The sequence below is a fragment of the Bombus huntii genome, chromosome 14, assembly GCF_024542735.1.
Source record: "Bombus huntii isolate Logan2020A chromosome 14, iyBomHunt1.1, whole genome shotgun sequence".
Classification (NCBI taxonomy): domain Eukaryota; kingdom Metazoa; phylum Arthropoda; class Insecta; order Hymenoptera; family Apidae; genus Bombus; species Bombus huntii.
In genome coordinates, this window is record NC_066251.1 from 6,150,626 (window position 1) to 6,168,919 (window position 18,294).

An 18,294-nucleotide genomic window follows, 5' to 3' on the forward strand; every position below is an offset into this window, starting at 1 on the left:
TGTTATAGCTATGGAACGATTATACATCACATTTTAAATAAAACCTAGACTATATTTTTCCAATTATAATATAATACAAATATTTTATAATAATCAACTGTTTCATGTGTTTAACATCTATGATCACACTTTTGGACGGATTCCGTTAACTCCATTGCATGTTCATTATATTTAACTATTCTCCTAGCAGTTCCTCGATATCATCCTCTTTATCAGAACTTTCTTGTCGTTGTATTTTCATCTTATAACCAAGCGCTTCCAATACACCCATATTGTAATAATAAGTGAGATTAATTCCAGGTACTAAACGTTTCAATTCCTCTATACTAGCGCGTGCTTTATCAGTATCACCAATGTTGATATAATGCTGAGTAATCGTTGCAAATAAGTCACCACGGCGAACTGATTGTTCCAAATTTGCTCCTTGAGACTCAAGTAACTGACGCACCTGTTGCATTGCTGAACTAGTTTCTCCTCTATCAAACAACCTGTAACAATAATTAATAATATTTCATTGATATGCTCCTTAAATTTTTCTACTATGTATGTATAAAGTAAATATACTTTTTAATATCGAGGTAACGCTTAACCGTTGCTATTCTATTATTCACCAAATCCACTGCTCTTTTGTGGATATCATGGTCTCTTGGGGTAGATACTTTTGCTAAGCATCTACTTGCTTGATTCAGAGCATCAAGAGCTTTTTCATAATTTTGGAATTCATCAACTTCTACTTGCGCACAAGCAACATAGAAATTGGCCAATAGATCCATTGCTTTCCCCTTGGAGTAAAAGTTAATTATATTCTTCAATACTTCGGGTTGATTTTGCCAATCTAATGATTGCAAATAATTCCCAGCCATGATATAGATCTCTCTTTGTCTGGAAACTTGAGCAAAGAAACAAATTTTTTCTGTATCACCAGATTTTAGCAAAGCTTTCATGGCTCTCAGTTTATTACCAGCTTGAGTGAACTTTTTGGTTGCTAAATGATAGTTCCCTTGCTCAAAAGCTATTTCACCTATCCTTTCTAATATAGAGATTCGTATTTTTTCATGATCTACGTCGTCAACTTTATCTAATGTCATCTTCTCGGCTAAATCTTCACTCAGTAAAATATTATGTTTTTGTATCAATTCCAAAGCTTCTAAGTATTTTCTTCCAGTTGCAAGTAGATCTACTGCTTTTTCAATCTGATCATTTTGAACAAAATAATCAGCGCATTTTTCTATCAAAGCAGGATCAGAATCCGCATTGACATCCATAATAATCAATTGCAAAGCACTATATTGTTTCGTCTTAAAAGCAATGTCCAGCGCCTTGTGCAATAAACCAGCTTTGTGATATAACAAAACTGCTTTATCCAACTGATCGTTTTCTTCATAGTACTTGGCAACATCTATCTGCGATTGCCTTGGAGCTAATACAGCCAAGGGCCATAATTCTTCAAACATATCGTGTTCTTTGCACAGTCGAATTGCATTTGTGTAGGCTTTAGCAATGGTATAGAAATGAATAGCTTGAGCCACATTATTTTTTGATTCATAGTGCGCAGCTAAATGATACGCGGAGGCAGCATGATTAGTTCGCGATACCAATTCACTAACTTCGTCTTCTCTACCAAAATAACAGAGTAATCTGGTCATTGCTAGAGTATTTTTAGCTTGTTCATACAATTTCAATGCTCCTTCCATGTCTCCGGTTGATTCTATATACTGTGCATGCCAATTCTTTATTTCTGGCTCCTCAGAATTATTAAGATATGTTAATAGTTCTCTGGGTCTCACAAGCAACATCCTTGGTACTTCAAATCGGTGGCATTCTGCTTTAGTGTACATCTCTATAGCTTCCACTATTTTACCTTCTTGCTCGAGAGCCTTTGCATAGTTGTAATAACTAGTTTTTTCGCAAATTTTATTCTCATTCTTTGCTAACTCTATAGCTTCTTTAAATTTATTACGCGCTTCGAAAAGCTTGCCTAATAGATCCAATCTTTTCGCCTCGCGAAAAAGTCGTTCAGCATCATTATATAATCCTAATTCCACCGCTAATGTACCTACTTTGGCTTCCAAGTTTAAATTATCATCTTGCATAGCTTCTCTAAGAGCCCTGGCTGCTCTGGCTTGTTTCATGTGACCCAAACACAAAAGCGCCATGTTCAATTGCTTTGTTTTCACGCACATTCTTGCTAAACTTTTCCAAATACCTTCATTTTTAATGGATTTAATCGACTTGAAAGCCTCCTCCATATTAGCAACGCTGATATGAAAACTGAAATCTAATACAGCTTTCTTTGTAACAGGATCACATAAACCTAGTTCCTCAAAATCTCTCATGAGCATTTTCGTTACTTTACTGGTCTTCTCTGCTGTTTTCTCAGAATTTAAAATAATAATATGTGGAGAATGAACACCTAGAACTCTACAATTTTCATCTTTAATAGGTTTAATATCCTGAACGACAATTCCATGATCCGATGTAGCAAACATTGATACCAAAACCACAGTAGCCTTTGAAACGTCGTAATCGTCTTCATTGTCTTGTTTTGAGGAGTACTTGGAGTCGCGTGTCTCCAATTTTTGAGCTCGACATACTAATAATCTAGGATCTTCTGCATCCCAACAATGAGCAGTAACCAGTCTTCCTCTACATTTTACAGATAAAGCACTATCGTCTTCATCTATATCGTTAGACTCGGCAAAGTCGAACTCATGTATCTGATCACTTTCTATATCCCAGACGTACAAAATAGAACTGGGCATCAAGTTAGCCATTGCAACAGTGATAGACACGCAACGGCAATCAGCGTTGCACCGTGCCTCGATGATCTCAGCAAAATCACTGATCGCTTCGTAAGTTGCCATTGCTCTGGTATGCAGCTTCGCTTCTCGTTTACTTAAATCCCAAATTTTTAAGATACCATTTAGAGATGCGACTGTTAAATATTGTCCAGTGAGATCCATAGTAATTGGTTCGCCCTCTTCTGATAACGTGGGTAGCGTTTGAATGACATTACCCTCCATTGACCGTAACTGTATGACTGCAGGAGTTAAAACGATCAAAGTGTGATCATAAATCAATAATTTCTCAGTGTCACAGCTGAAATTGGCGATTGCGGTAGTATACAAAGATGAATCATCGTGAATTCTATAGACCACAATCAGTCTACCAGAAGAAACAGCGATGTATTCTTTATTAACAGCAACAAGTTGCACTTGAATATCAGTTTTCAAAGTGTAATTCTGCTCATTGAATTCTATTAATATTTGACAGGGACTGAGTTGACTAGCACAAACACCATCGTTATATGTAGCGCACATTGGTTGTTGATATAATATAAAAACGTTAGTAATACAATTTACGGCAAGAAGTGGACTCCTTAAGAAAAAAGCACCCCATGTAAGCTGTTTTACTGTTCCATGTATGCTACAAGATTCTGGGACATTGGGCCAACCGTTTTCATCGCAGTCCGTTTCAATTTTACGTCTCCATAAATAAATCGTTCCCAGGTTTGTTCCAGCAGCCAAAGTACCTGTACAATATTGAAGTTAACAATTGAATAATGTATTCCTATATAAGTTACATTGTAAGAAAAATGTTTATGTTACCGTTATTTTTACAAAAAGCTATGCTTGTGCAGATTTCCTGTGGTGTAGCCATGTTCCCAGTGGATGAATCTGGCGGAGATAATACGTAACTATCACTAGTGTGAAGATCCCAACAGCGAACACCCAATTCTCCTGTAAGAATCGCTAAAGTATTTGCTCCAGCCCAACACATTGCTGGACCAGTTCTCAATATGTCGTATCTACTGCTAAGTCTCACCTCAACAAAGAACAGTTTCATGAAATTTACGTATTAGATTATAGCAAAATAATAAATGAAATAAAGTGTAGTTACTTTTGTTAATTCAGTCAGTCGGCCAGTAATAGGATCTGTCTGAAAATGTGCTATATTTAAACCTTCTGTCATAACAACTAGAGAATCTCTAGTTGGATGGTGCAATAGGAACTGTAATGCAGCACCATTCGTGTTCAGGATTTCTGTGCACTGTCCTTGGTTATCAACAAAGTATATCAAACCGCTAGTGGTTCCAATATAAAAGGCATGGTTTTCTCTTTGCGTTACAACTGTTGTGGGTGCAGCTGTCCTGGGACGCCAAGAGCTGAACATATCTAATGCTCTTTCATCTCCCGCAACTGCAGCTTTTGCTAGACCACTGAAAGCAGTATAAGTTCTATAATTAATTTTGTCAATATATATTATACAGGGTGGTTGGTAACTGGTGGTATAAGCGGAAAGGGGGTGATTCTACGCGAAAAAAGAAGTAGAAAATATAGAGTACAAATTTTTTTTTATTTTTTTTTTAATTTTTCCATCGAAACAACGATCTACAGTGAGATCCGTTATAACGTACCGCATGCGTACCGAGCGAAAATTCAAAGTCGATTTTCTCGAAAACAAAGCCTCAAACGAAAAATTTTTATTCTATATTTTCGACTTCTTTTTTCGCGTAGAATCACCCCCTTTCCGCTTGTACCACCAGTTACCAACCACCCTGTATATTAGTTTTATATCCACCTTATATCTATCATTGATTTTGGTGGAATAGTTTTGAATACTATTTGTGTAAAAGAATCCTTCAGTTCATGGTGAAACATCATTAACAATTGACCTCTTGAGTCAATTTTCCAACCAACTATGGATCCAGCTGAATCTGCTGACACCAATCTTCCCCCATGTTGACTCCATTGCAGAATTATAATAGGATCATGATGTGGTGTGACTACCAAATTAAATTCTGTGCTACCAGTATCACCTGGCCATATCTAAATGATAATTTATAGTAATATATTTTCACTCCTATCATTCTGGAGCATTTTTATTAAATTTAAATGATTATTAACCCGCAATTCTCCGCTTTCCCATCCTGCTGCAAGCCATCGCTTTTCTGGATGCCATCCAAGGCCAGTCACTTGAGCTACTGAATGTCTAGGTGATTCTACATCCTGAGTAGGTTCTCCCTGATCGTCATAAATTGTCACGAAACCACCCTTATCCTGAGAATACGCTGCGACAGCCAGTAGTGGATAATTTGTATGCCAAATTGCGTGAGTACTGATAGAAGCTGTTTCCGGATTTTGTACGCGCGTATCGAAGTAGAGCGACATTATTTTATTCTTACTATCAGTATTGATGTCATAAGTAATACCTAAACTGACATAGCTGTTTCTAAATTCATTAATAAAAACTACTTTTTCAAAAAGATGGATTTTTGCAACTACGTATTCATTAATTCTTCCTAAAGCTTAATTTTGTAAAAAATATTTTAATCATGTTACTGAGAACTTTGGTATACATAAATGTTAAATAATAGTTTGATATCTATTAAAAATGTTGATTAACATGAAGTTTACTGTCACCTGTCACATTTGACAACTCAGAACTAGTTTACAAAGTGTTGCCATAGCAATATGAAAGCCTAACGCCATCTCTTGTATTATCAATTTAAGCACTTACTACCATCTATTAGGAATTAATAGAAATGCTTAAATACCGGGAACATTTAAAAAAATACACATCGTTTCTTGTACCCTTTATTAAGAACAAACATATATATAATTTACAATTATATAATTATATTCTACTATAAACTATTACGAAATCACTACGCTATAAGGTCGACTCAAATTTCTTCATATTAAGTACTTGATCTTCAAGAATAGCTATTCTCTAAAATTTGTAATAACCATTATTATTATCTTATTGCGTATATTTTTAGATTACTTTTAAATAAAATTTACGGCGCTCAGTACCATAAGATACTCCTGAATTTTAGATTCTGACATTGCTTCTGTTTCTGCCAAAAGCGTTTTATATCGCTCCTCTAATATAGAAACTATATTATCCACTTCATTTTGCTTCTTTATACTCAGAGATGTGTACAATTCATTTTTTTGTTTTTGCAGTTGTAAATGCAAGGCTTTTATTTCCATATCTTTGTTCTATGATATAATACATAAAGTAGAACTAATTCCTAGTAATATAATATCTTAATTAATTTACCTTGATGATATGCGACAGTTTCTTTTCATAATCGTACTCGAGTCTCTCCTTTGATTTTTCTAGTTTTACAACAGCCTTTTTCAAAGTAGAAACTTCAGACATTAAATTTTGATTTTGTTTCTGAGTTTCATGATCCATTTCGATTCTCATTTTATTTAATTCTCCTTTCATCATTGTACATTGTTCAACTATCATTTTCTGTGATTTATCTTCCTGAGAGGAATACAGTACTAGTCAATAATATATTTAAGTATAAACGTATTGAAATATTCTATGATTTACAAAGAAATACATCTCTAAACTTCATTTCTAATTTCATTTCTAAATTTTGTATTTTATTAGTCAGTAATTCAATTTCTTCCTTCCTTCCTGCATCCTTTTTTGATGATTCTATATCTCTTTTTTCAAGTAAATCCTGTTTTAGTTGTAATTCTTTATTCTTCTCTTTTGTAAATGAATCAAATCGTTCACATATCATCTTTATTTTATCTAACCATTGTTGTTCCACTGCTTTACTTTGCTCATCCTTCAAAATATATCTTACAGTTCTCATTTTACAAATAAAGGTTCTACTTCTTACCTTACCATGGCTGATTTGTTCCAACTTTTTAGCTATTACAGCTACAGTATGGTCCAGAGCCTCGTTTCTCAATCGAGACTCGTCCAACTGTTGTTTTAAATCAGTAAGTTGTTTCACTACTATGAAATGATATTCTTGAACAGCCTCTTTGCAGCTTTCATCCATAGAATTTTTCAATTGTTCCATCTCTTTCAGCCTTTAACAATTTACAAACATTTAAGACTTATTGCTTCATCAAAATTGCATTTAATGACATACTAACTTAGCTTTTAAAGTAGTGACATCAGTAGTTAATTGACTAATACTTGAAGATAAGTAATCATTCATGTTTCTGTTGCGATTTTCTGGGTATTTTAACAATTGATTCCTTAGATATTCATTTTGAGCCTGTAATTCTGCAATAATGATTCTCAGTGTATCAATACGCCGCTCATAGGTTTTTAATCGACTTTTTGTTTTACTGTACTTTGATCATGATTCATAGCATGCAAACATTGATTCACTCTCGTGACGTCCATCATACGGTGTTTTAATGACGCTTTACTTCGCTGGTGTTGAGTACATTTTGCATGTGGCTTTAAATAAGTATGGTGAGATCTCATGGTATAGTCTGATAAGTTACTTACAGATGAGCTAATACAGACCTGTATTACATGTTAATTATTCTTTAATTACAATAAATTTCATAAATCGTAATATAGGTACCATATGATACGACTTAGGTAATGGTAGAAGAAATCCATTAGGTGGAGGTCTACTGAAAACTCCTCCAACATGTCCTGTCTTTAATTGCCTGAATAATTCCGTGAGATATTCGTTTCTTAAACGACGTTGCGAAGTAACAGCATTTAATTTATTAAGCCAAACTTTGCATAATTTCGCACTTTCAGCAGATGTTAATGCTAAAACAAAAGGTCTAACACGTGCTAAGGTTTCTTTGAAACATTCGTCCAATTTCATAGCTTCTTCCTCATTATACTCTCTAATTTTTGGCATGTTCTTTTATATCTGCCACTATTTCACTTGCTTGGCCAAAGGTAATATTTCATAAAAATTAGAGCAAGACATTTTTTGACAAGTCTTTGCCTTTTAACTGAACGCCGCTTTTGTTTTTTAACTGGATTACGGATACAGATCCGCAGTGGCCATGGATCGTAGAAAAAGGTGAAAAATGAACGCAAAATATTTTTTTCTTTTTCATAATTGAGATTATTTTAAAAGTAATTTGAGTCGTACAAAACAAAATCACATGTTACGTGATTATTACGTATACACACATAAGTATTTATTCATATCCATTATTAGTTATTATTATTTTTAATTATAATTTATCTGAGTTCAATCTATCACTGTATTTAATAAATAGTGTATTAGAGTGATAAGTATGTTCCAAACTATCAGACTAGTTTAAAAGTTTAGTAATAAAAAAGAATCTATGAGATATATTAGGTATTGCATACAATTTTTTCATAGCTGATCAATATAAGTTTTGAAAAATTTTCAAAGAGATATCTCTAAATCGAGTACAAAAAATATTTGCACATACTATGGATATAATAAGAAACGCAGATAATTAGAAGCATATGTGATAAGCACAATAGCCAAGAAATATGGTTATTGAGCTTAATTACATTACAATAATCCTTTCATAGCCAAGTATCACAGAACAGCTCACAAAATGACAAAGCTCAGTGACAATCATTGTCACAAGTTCATTCGTCCTTAAGCCAAGTATTAAAATAATCATTCCTTTTCTTATAAAATTATATCCTGTGCATATCGCACGGAGTATCACTCTTTAATATCTACTTTTACTTCGCTACACCTACTTACAAGATAAAATTTTACAATTTACTAAATAGTTTCGTACTTTTCATCAGCCTATCGTTCCGTATTCGTCTCCTGTATTGAAGTTGGTCATTGAGATCTAAAGCAGAAATCTGCAAATACTTATTTAAAATACTAAACTCGACTATTTATCTTGATTTGATTCTCCGTGGTTTGTTTTAATTCTATAATCTTCCCTTTAATGGGCTGAATATTTGTACCTATCCATTCATCGATCATTGATGGAAAGAAAATGCTTTCCATCTGAAATCTTAAATATCCTTCTAAGGAAGATAATTCTAATAGTAGTCTGTAAAAAATATTTTCGATTTTATATCATTTTTGTTCAAATTGCTCTAAAATAAATAAACTTACTCTGTAAAAGCGGGCACTAGATTTTCTAACTGCATAGGGTTTGTGTAATTATTTGCGACTTGCCACGGATTCATCCATGTGGATATTCTGCAAATTTAATATACGACACTAGGTACTGTGGAATATGAGAAATGAAACATCATAATAGCATTTCTTACAACTCAACTTATACTTACTGCTCACTGGAAATAATATTATGAAATTTAGTTCGAAAATTTAAAAACCATTCTATTCCTACTGCAACTTGCCATCCAGGGAAAAGCAAATTGTTAGGTATTGGAGCAGGTCTTGGTTGTGGTGTTATATGCAAAGGATGATCTATATATCCTAAATTCTTAGCCACTTGATTGTGAATTTGTTCAGAATAACCATGGAGCCAGACTTTCAAGCATAATGCTAATGATGGTATTGCAGTAGGCAATAGTTCACATAATGTTGCATAATGATCATACCTACAATCGAAAATCGATAAAATTCATTTAATCGTAAATTTGAAAAAAGAAATTACCTTGACCACCCAGTGAATACCGTTCCTCGAAATTCATGAACTTTATTCACATGTATACCTAATTCTTCTAACCACTTCTCATGATTGCTTATATGGTGTCTTATAATTGGTACATGTTGGGAAGATCCAGTAGCACCTTTAAATGCAGTAGCCGCCCAAATATGGGGAAAAACTGCAGTATACTTATCCCACAGTTCTAATAAATATTACTTATGTAGTCTTACAATAACAAAATATGGTAAAATTAAATAATAGAAGCCTTACCATGAGGTAGAGCAAAATTATCTCTGGGATTATAGTGCCAGATCATAGGTTCCACATACTTCCCGATGTAATGATCTGAAATTTATAGGAAATGCTTTTATGAAATAATATGTGGCACGAAATAATATGAATAAATTATCGAGATACCGTTCAAAACCTGTAAATCTATCGTTCTTAACATATCATCCCATATGATAATCTTTAAGTAGGGATATGTTTCTTGTACATATTGTGCAATAGCCAAAATATGTTCCAGGTACAGAGATGGTTTTCCATATTTGCTAGATGCAGCACGTTTTATACAAACTGAGCAAAGACCTAAATGCCAAACTTCATCTGCACCTATGTGCAAATACTGTATGTCTGGATGAAAACTAACTATTTGACGAATCAAAGTCTTTACCAAAGACAATGTTCTTGGATTAGATGGACAAATTGAGCTTGGAAAGTGCTCCACTTCTCTCAAGGACCTCCATTCATCATGTTTCAAAACAAACTGCAATCATTTTAATATTAATTTCCAAATATTTATAAATTTTACAATTTCAGTCTAATTTTAGATACCTCCATATGACCAAATGTTTGTACTAATGGAACAACTGCTAAACCACAGTCTCCTGCAATTTGTAGGATATGTCTGGCCTCCTGAACCGTATATCCACTGATTAAACTGCTTAATCCATTGCTTCCTATATGAGAAAGCTCTCGATTGTATGGAAATGTGTCTTCCCATTCCAATAAAAGTCCAGTGGCACCCCATGTCCTTAATAATGGGAACAACTGCAATATTAATTACGAATTTTTAATAATTAGACTGTTACTGATTGTTTTACTAAAAATCAAAATATCCAAACGTTATGCCGATAAGATATTATATACAGTGATAACTACGTATATATATATAACGGTATGTATATATGAAAACTGTGCCGTGTTACGCATACGAACTCATTTAGAATGTAGATGTTTATCATATATGAAAAAAGCATCGATCATATGGAAAAACCAAATGCCAATAACATTCGAAAAGCTGTGGAAAAAAGTGGAACACCATTATAATTGTTTTTAAATGACACCTTTATCAAAGAAGAAATAGAGTGTAAACAATACGATTTGTTTATTCGGGTAACAGACCTTTTCGAAATAACAGACTCGCGGCGGAGCACCCTTGAGATCTAAGTGAACTAGCCTACAAAAGAAAGAATAAAATTCTGTGATGCAACACTTACTTAATTGAAAGTTTTTTGAATATTTATGCGAACCGATCGGCCGTTTACCTGTGAGAGCCGAACGTCAAGGCGTCCATCTTTCCTCCATTACTACAACGTTAATTGAAGAGAATATGGTATTAAATTCTAATTAACATTTTGACTTAAACAGATTTTAAGAAATATTTTTTATTCTTTACCATCCATCCAATGCTCTTATTGTTTCGATATACATTACGTATTTCTTTAATCTACTATGCGCGGGTCAGGATTTCAATTTGAACTTTGATTATCTCGAACGATATAGATAACAAATTTATCCGAAAATCTTGTTTAGTAGTCTAATACGTAAGTATAATTCAACGAAAAATATATAGCAGAAAATAGATTTTATTATAGTCATATTATATATAGATTGCTTCGAAATCATAATAAGATTGTATCATGTGTGATAAACTTATCTGTTATCTCTGTGTTTAGTATTTGATACAATTGATAGCAATGTTTAACTTTTAATTGAAACACGCAGCAGTGTATACAAATTAGAAAAAGTTGGAATGAATAAAAAAGAAATAAGTTTTCGACGAAATATATCTTTATTTCTGTATACATTTAATTCAGCCTTATACAAAATGTTAGAACTGCACGCGCAATATGAACTTCCAAACGTATAGTACTATTGGTCATGATACATCATGAGAGTTGACGCCCAAGTGCAGTTATTACGACGCATACAATGATGTAATTTTACGACATTTTTCTTCATACATTCCCCTCGTAGTTTATTAAATAAAGTTAAGCATTTTGTTGTTTTCATACTTAATTACACATTGAAACCTCTTTTGCGGACTTAACAATTCAACAGAATATCATATTCTTGTTACATACATACATATAGGTAAATTGTTCTTGAGTAAAACATTGTTATTAGATCGACACAATACAATATGCATATGTCTACGATCTTGTCCCACGGATGCTGTTCGGACATTGTCATCAATAGTTATTCTAGTTCACGTGTGTTTGTGGAAATATTATCAAACATTTCATTAATGAACACAATAATAGAAATCCATCACAAAATAGGGAACTACTACAACTATAAGCACGCAATTATGAACTACAAGTGCAATGAACACTTGGCACTTTTTGCAGGGTCTGTCATACAGGAAATTAACATAATATTATTGAAAGCTCTATGCACGATTCTTTTTAACAGTTTCTTTCTTTCGCTCGAAATTCATTAAGTTCTAAATTAGTCTATCTTTTGTTCTTAAGAAAAAGAAAAACGGCCAACCAGAAAGAAATTTGTCAAATAGTGATTTTTGTTTTATTTTACACAGTCGTGCGAAATAATTCGCTTGTATATGGATAATATTATCCCTCTTTCTTGCTATATGTTATTTCATTTGTACAAAATTGAATCACCAAGGGATGACTTACACGAGGAATCATGTGAATAAAATGGTGGCTTCTTAATTTAATCTTTACTAAAGATCAAACTTATTAATTAGAATACTCTCGAATCGTGTGACTCATCCTTGGTGTCTCATGTATACAAGTGTCAGAACAGGAATATAATAACAGTCAGCGATATACAAAAATGCGATCGGTCGTTTAAAAAAATTGAGCTAATCTTAAAATTACACTTATGTTACTTTAGGACACGAATAGAGAAATCGGTCACCGTGTGCGCTAGCCTAGATTTCGTCAAACACAACTAAGACAACGGTAGAAAGAGAAAATAGAACATAATAGAACGAACACAATTCTTTTACATTTTTCGCATTTCGAAAATAGATAATTAAAGATTAACATAACAAATTCTATATCTATTCTAACACAGCGACATCCCGCCGATCTTGACTATTTCTTTAACAGTGATTAGTTTCTAGTTTATTCTTGATTTTTCAATCATGCGACCAAAACATAATAATATAATCATTCGTCAAAATTCTCTTCTCTAATTTCATTGAAAGTATCTCCATTCATAACCACTTCCTAACGGCATCACTTCAAACGAAAGTTCGAAATTCCATTTTTGAGGCCTTTGTTTCACTATTCTTATTTCCTGTCGCATAGATTATGCACACTCGACCGACAAGCGAGTTCGCGTGAGTCGGACACATGAAGCAGTTTCCAGAAGGGAATAAGCTGCTCACAAAGTTCCCTTTTTTAAAATGCTAAAGAAAACTTAAATCTATTTCTCATAATTCATCGTGATAAATAAATTAATTATATAATCTAAAGTTTTACACCTTGGTGTTTCGACCATACTCCAAAATTTGTTTATGATAAAAAAGAAGATACCTGAAAAGGAAAGCTTTTTTCACTGGATCCTTGGTAATGATACTGATGGCACTGTAACCAATGCCATGAACTCACCCTTCGCTAGTCAAGACGTCTTTTAACCTTGCTCTTGTGATCAAATGATCATCACATTTAAACCATTGATCTCTCTGCTGCCGTATGAAGGCAGTGTAATGTCCAGTCTCCAAAGATCCTTCATGATTTATTACCGCGAATAGAGAATATCTATTGTCGCTGAACGCCATATCTTCCCCATTCTTTGGCAGTCCATCTATCATTGCACTGTTATTGTTGCCGTTCCGTCTATGCGACATGAATGGAGTCATATCTAATTGTTCTGGAAACGAGATGAACGTACAGATCTTCTTGTCCTGTATACTAGAGTGCTCGAATCTTTTTAAATGAAAGCTGGCCACGATAGGGAGTTGCTTCATAGTCAATTGCTTGGTACTCTCTTGATACGTCTGACAATTGCTACACTTTATTTTTGCGCTAGATCCCAAGTGTTCGGCCCGTGTGAACCTTTCCAAACAATCTAATAACGAGGTAGGAGGACCAGAACTATCGGAACCTGATGCGCTAGCTGCTGGACCCAAATCCAAAGATATGTCCCAGAATGGATCTATCGTAGTAGACACTCCACTAAAAAATTATTACATCAATACAGATTCTTACACAATGCAAGACATTAAAATCGCACTATGCATTTCAATCGTACTTGCACGCCTGACAAACCACATCACTCTGAAGTCCACCAGTAAAGATTTGATCAATGATACAGTTACAGTGATGTGGATTATCTTTTACTAAGATGGGTGCTGCTTCACAATGCCTATGTAGAACATCGAGCGTGGCTATAAAGAATTCATGGGCATCTTGCTGTTCATAACCTGCTAAATGTCTAGCATGTGTCCAGATCAAATGGAGAAGCTTATGAAGTGTCAGCGGTGCTTTGCTACCCGAGTAAAATTCCTGAAAAAGATGGGATACTTCACAGACCAGGCAACGTGTTGGCTGTGGACAGTGATGCCGGTCAGCAAGAAAGTAATCTCTCAACAGTGGTGTGTGTATGAGAGCTTGTACTATGCAGTTCATGAAACATGTACTTCCAAGATTTATAAGTCCTCTTAAACCTACAAACGTACAGTATTAATTAATATACATTACATTTGATGTATATTTGCACATCTTACCTATGGTAGAATTTTCGACCACGCGCCTTCTGCGTGGATGTTTTCTCAATAATTCTGCCTCTATCTGTGTTGGTTCCCATGATCTATAAAATTCTCCAAAGCTCAATGACTTTGCAGATTCACTCCACTGTGCTTTAGCAACTGCTAATAGCTCCCTATCATATACATAATCCCCACATTGGAAGCACAAGATATTTCCATAACAAAGATCAACAGCTGCAACATAAAGTAAAATATATAATAAAAATATTTGTTGAACAAATTACCCTATTCTATATACAATTACCTATACAATCTATGTATAATTACCTAAAAAATGCTTTTTCGTCTTTGCATGTTCTTGTATATGACCTTTTACATAGCAGCCAAAGAATATACAATGAAGACAAGAATGTAGGCGATCTTTATATGTCTTACATGTGTGACATAAACAACTAACAGCCTAAAAATATAGAAATCATTTATTTACTGTATCAGACAAGAAAGATGAAAAATATATTACTCAAGCTTCTTATACAGATTAGATAAAAGTATTGTTCCAGGAAAGAAATATCAGATACGATGCTAAAGTTTATTTAATAAAACATCATTATGATTACATCGGGCTACGATGCAAATATTCATTGACCCTACGGTACCAGTACAATCATAAATCTATGTACCGTTACTTTACGTGAGTAGCAAATGTGCTAGAGCTTTATACCGACAGAGTAATTCTATACGGCGGCCATTTTTAAATCCATCTTTACAGAAACCGTCCATGAGAGTAATATAATACAAATACTACGTTTTCTATCTTCGTTTACACAAACTTATACAAACAATTTCATTTAGTTTTTCTAATACACTATTTTTCCAAAAATTACTTTAAATTGACAGTCATTTTCCAAACAAACTATTTCGCTTTGGAGTACAAAACTATCTTATAAAAAATGATAATAAAAGACTAAAGGGAAGAGAGAGAAAGGAAAGAAGAAAGGAATTTTCAAATAATTATTATTATATACTTGATAAGTTGATTAACAAGGAACAAATAAAAAATGATATACTCAAAATGGAAGACGAAGAATAATTTTCAAACAAAAGTTATAATAAAAGATCAAATTAGTGAACAGACATCCCATATCCGCAAATGCTTGAAAATAGAAACATCGTTTTCGAAGTTCAATAAAAACAATATGCACCGATTTGCACATTGGGTTGTCACTCTGTTTAGAATTTGCATAGTCCATGACTTAAGATCGCGAGTGGCATTGCAAGCGACAAAGAAAGAGAATGCTGTCGCTCTTCGCAACATCGTAAAGGTCCCACTAATTTCTCATTTTCCACATCATTTTTTGATCACGTATCAAATAAACAAACTATAGATGTACGCTGCATGATGGAAAATAAGAAACAGATGAGAAACATAGAAAGCATAGGTGAAAACGAAAGACAGAAAGAGAGTAAGGAAAACAAAGACAGAACCTTGACCACGAATCACGTAAGAAAAAGATAGTCGCACCTTTCTTACGCGTGCCTCGGTCGACGTGCTGGTCACAAAATAGGAGTGTATTACTTTGTATGGCTGGATACCCTTGGCTGCTTTGAAATTATTCAAGTGTATGCAGCCATGGTCGCTCATCTCAGGCTGGCGTGAGCGACGCTGCAGTGTCTCCTTTTCTTCACCCTGGTGATAAGCGTACAGAAACTCGCTAGTTCGCCGGCCTTTTTCCAAGCTAACCACCACCGCGACAGCGACCACAACGATGAACTAAAGAAGTCTAACCACTGACGCGGCGCAGCAGACAGCAGCAGGCCGTCGAGGACGGGCAGAACTACGTGGAGCTGTCGATTGACGGCGGCAGCAGCAGCGGCGACGACGATGACGACGAAGACGACGGAGCCTACTCTGTGCGGGGCGTAGCACGCTGGCCTTGGCAGGAGCGCGCGTGTCGTTGACATGGAAAACCGCGTGAGCCTTGGAAAAAAAGAGCGCAAGGGTTGCTCGTGTAGCAGTATCGTAGCCAGTCGATCGCTGTCACACTACGACACCGATCTGTCCCCTGATCTTGCTAGAGGCAGACGGCCCAGGAGAAGAGCAGAGTCAGGGATCGAGATACAAACGCGTGCCACCGACTGAAATCGAAATAAACACGATAATTTTTTATAATACCGAAAAACAGGCGAATCACTGGTATTAAAACGTTGAGACTTTTTTTTTATAGAAAAGTAACACTTAGAATCTTACGAATCTCCGTACCCACGTTTTTGACACCCGGGTGCTCACAGACACCAGCCGGTCACTGCAGGCGCCGCCGGTACAAGCCAGCCCCTCTTTACCCCCACCGCCAGTCATAGAACGTTGTCAGGGACGAGCTTCTTCTGGGTGCCACGGGTTCTTTAATTTTTCTGTCATTTTCTACTGTTTAATAAGGAAATCACGAGGAAATGGAATGTGTTACAAATATTTGTTAAAGGTTAAATCGGAAATTTATGGGGATGTCGAATGAGATTTCGTGATGAGGTTGACTGATTTATAACGCGGTATGTAATTGGTGGATCGCGCGTGATTTCGATTCTTGAAATCAAGAACGGTCGGATATCGGAATAACAGACTTCTGCCAAGAAACGGTCATGTAGATTTACGTAGTAATTTGTGATTGGCTATTGGCATCTCCTTTTTCAAATTGATTCATTCGTAAGTTTAAACGATTGTTTTTGTTACGTGTTTCACAAAGCAGAGATTGATGTGCAGAGATTTGGTAATAAATGAAGTAAATATAGACTAAATGTAAGTAAACGAATATCGTGTAAATATATTATGTATTTTTTATTGTAGATAATAATATATATAAACATTTAGATGACATTTAGATAAGAGTTGTATAGAATTCTATTCTTCAGTACTTTTGATGGCAGGGGCTTGCCAGACCTTAAAGTTTATAAAAGGTACGATTTTATTTATAAGTAGGATATTTATACAAATTCATATTTTCATCAAGATAAATAAAAAAGTGGAGTCTAGAAAAAATTGTAAAATCACCTTTTCCTGCTATGTTTTTCTTAAACTTTGATTATATTTCTTAAATTTAATTTAATTTGAATATTTATATGAGAATCAGGATTTGTAGGAAATCCTTTTGTGTTCTTGTAATTCTTTTTGGATGGACTGCAAGAAACTGTATACGTCCCTGAAGTCCCTGCTTTCCTAACCCCTCTTACCCTAAAGTAACAGCTGCGCATGGTATACATACATTACATACATACATCCCTTTGGAATCGCATTCCCGGTAGCTCGCAAAAGCAAGACCGCTAACTGATAATTCCTTCGTTGCGTGACCCATCCAGATTTAATGCTATTCTACAGCTTCATTGTCTATCAACGATGGTGTATCAATCAGATTAGATTCCGATTAGATTCTAATCTCCTAACCTCAACAAGCATCAATGATTCTGTACACTCTTGTGATTACTTCTTCAAAGGATATAATTTCATTTCAATATATATGTATATAAAGATTTTGCATCATGTTTTTTTGCAAAATTTGTCACTAAACATGTCACTAGAGTAACATGTTAGAATTTTTAGAAGAAGATTTGCATAATAAATAAATCAGTTTAGTACTAGGTATTTATTTATTCTATTTTTTTCTATATTTATCTATGCCTATGTGTATGCTTTCGTGAACTATTGAAGATTTCATTAATCCGATTTTACAAATTGTATCTGCTATTATCGACTGTGCCGAGTCAGATAAAACAGAGTACTCAGAGTCATCTATTAAGATACTTAGAAAACATCTAGCGCTCGTTCGACGGAATAGAACTGAAGTTTGAAATTGTTCTATATTTTTAAGTACATATGTACTATATATATATATTTATATTTATTTATCTAAACCAATGTGTAATCAATCAGGTATATATCAAATATAACTTTCGTTTCAAGCTAAGAGTAACATAAAAGCGATACAATACCTT

General features: G+C 34.4%; 5 protein-coding genes across 10 annotated transcripts; all 5 read right to left on the reverse strand.

Moving 5' to 3' along the window:
* Positions 1–31: 31 nt before the first annotated feature.
* On the reverse strand, positions 32–5,452 carry LOC126873214 (intraflagellar transport protein 140 homolog). The gene is made up of 6 exons (XM_050633862.1): positions 4,908–5,452; positions 4,582–4,829; positions 3,901–4,219; positions 3,609–3,825; positions 565–3,532; positions 32–488 (listed from the first exon to the last, which is right to left on the reverse strand). Exons 1-6 carry the CDS (start codon positions 5,169–5,171, stop codon positions 176–178), a joined length of 4,329 nt encoding a protein of 1,442 aa, XP_050489819.1. The 5' UTR covers positions 5,172–5,452; the 3' UTR covers positions 32–175.
* A 129-nt stretch (positions 5,453–5,581) lies between these two features.
* Positions 5,582–6,261, reverse strand: LOC126873226 (uncharacterized). Its single transcript, XM_050633899.1, has 2 exons — positions 6,067–6,261; positions 5,582–6,005 (listed from the first exon to the last, which is right to left on the reverse strand). Exons 1-2 carry the CDS (start codon positions 6,259–6,261, stop codon positions 5,790–5,792), a joined length of 411 nt encoding a protein of 136 aa, XP_050489856.1. The 3' UTR covers positions 5,582–5,789.
* Positions 5,582–7,042, reverse strand: LOC126873224 (uncharacterized). 3 transcript variants are annotated; one of them, XM_050633895.1, is made up of 3 exons: positions 6,909–7,042; positions 6,652–6,842; positions 5,582–6,592 (listed from the first exon to the last, which is right to left on the reverse strand). In XM_050633895.1, exons 1-3 carry the CDS (start codon positions 6,971–6,973, stop codon positions 6,588–6,590), a joined length of 261 nt encoding a protein of 86 aa, XP_050489852.1. In that variant the 5' UTR covers positions 6,974–7,042; the 3' UTR covers positions 5,582–6,587. The 3 variants fall into 3 exon arrangements, with proteins under 3 accessions (XP_050489852.1, XP_050489851.1, XP_050489849.1); XM_050633894.1 differs by having other exon boundaries at positions 6,647–6,842; XM_050633892.1 differs by having other exon boundaries at positions 5,582–6,842.
* Positions 7,043–8,255: 1,213 nt separating this feature from the next.
* Positions 8,256–11,215, reverse strand: LOC126873219 (hexosaminidase D-like). The gene is made up of 10 exons (XM_050633873.1): positions 11,029–11,215; positions 10,898–10,939; positions 10,755–10,809; positions 10,185–10,400; positions 9,768–10,116; positions 9,621–9,695; positions 9,357–9,552; positions 9,025–9,300; positions 8,849–8,935; positions 8,256–8,783 (listed from the first exon to the last, which is right to left on the reverse strand). Exons 1-10 carry the CDS (start codon positions 11,061–11,063, stop codon positions 8,609–8,611), a joined length of 1,506 nt encoding a protein of 501 aa, XP_050489830.1. The 5' UTR covers positions 11,064–11,215; the 3' UTR covers positions 8,256–8,608.
* Positions 11,216–11,405: 190 nt separating this feature from the next.
* On the reverse strand, positions 11,406–17,100 carry LOC126873218 (ubiquitin carboxyl-terminal hydrolase 22). Of its 4 annotated transcripts, none has more exons than XM_050633872.1 (7): positions 16,578–17,100; positions 15,836–16,449; positions 14,641–14,773; positions 14,332–14,547; positions 13,857–14,271; positions 13,214–13,780; positions 11,406–13,138 (listed from the first exon to the last, which is right to left on the reverse strand). In XM_050633872.1, the coding sequence occupies exons 2-7, from the start codon at positions 15,953–15,955 to the stop codon at positions 13,081–13,083; spliced, it is 1,509 nt and encodes a 502-aa protein (XP_050489829.1). In that variant the 5' UTR covers positions 15,956–16,449; positions 16,578–17,100; the 3' UTR covers positions 11,406–13,080. The 4 variants fall into 4 exon arrangements, with proteins under 4 accessions (XP_050489829.1, XP_050489826.1, XP_050489828.1 ...); XM_050633869.1 differs by having other exon boundaries at positions 16,574–17,100; XM_050633871.1 differs by having other exon boundaries at positions 16,562–17,100.
* Positions 17,101–18,294: the final 1,194 nt, after the last annotated feature.

Coding starts and splice junctions, on each gene's coding strand:
- LOC126873224 (XM_050633892.1), bottom strand. CDS start 6,973: ATGAATGATTACTTATCTTCAAGTATTAGTCAATTAACTACTGATGTC. Junction 6,843..6,908: donor GTCACTACTTTAAAAGCTAA/GTTAGTATGTCA, acceptor AAATTGTTAAAG/GCTGAAAGAGATGGAACAAT.
- LOC126873218 (XM_050633872.1), bottom strand. CDS start 15,955: ATGAGCGACCATGGCTGCATACACTTGAATAATTTCAAAGCAGCCAAG. Junction 14,774..15,835: donor CCGAGGCACGCGTAAGAAAG/GTGCGACTATCT, acceptor CTATATTTTTAG/GCTGTTAGTTGTTTATGTCA. Junction 14,548..14,640: donor GACGAAAAAGCATTTTTTAG/GTAATTATACAT, acceptor TTTATGTTGCAG/CTGTTGATCTTTGTTATGGA.
- LOC126873214 (XM_050633862.1), bottom strand. CDS start 5,171: ATGTCGCTCTACTTCGATACGCGCGTACAAAATCCGGAAACAGCTTCT. Junction 4,830..4,907: donor GGGAAAGCGGAGAATTGCGG/GTTAATAATCAT, acceptor ATTATCATTTAG/ATATGGCCAGGTGATACTGG. Junction 3,533..3,608: donor AGCTTTTTGTAAAAATAACG/GTAACATAAACA, acceptor AATATTGTACAG/GTACTTTGGCTGCTGGAACA.
- LOC126873226 (XM_050633899.1), bottom strand. CDS start 6,261: ATGATAGTTGAACAATGTACAATGATGAAAGGAGAATTAAATAAAATG. Junction 6,006..6,066: donor AACTGTCGCATATCATCAAG/GTAAATTAATTA, acceptor ATTATATCATAG/AACAAAGATATGGAAATAAA.
- LOC126873219 (XM_050633873.1), bottom strand. CDS start 11,063: ATGTATATCGAAACAATAAGAGCATTGGATGGATG. Junction 10,940..11,028: donor ATAAGAGCATTGGATGGATG/GTAAAGAATAAA, acceptor TTAACGTTGTAG/TAATGGAGGAAAGATGGACG. Junction 8,784..8,848: donor CTAGTGCCCGCTTTTACAGA/GTAAGTTTATTT, acceptor TATTTTTTACAG/ACTACTATTAGAATTATCTT.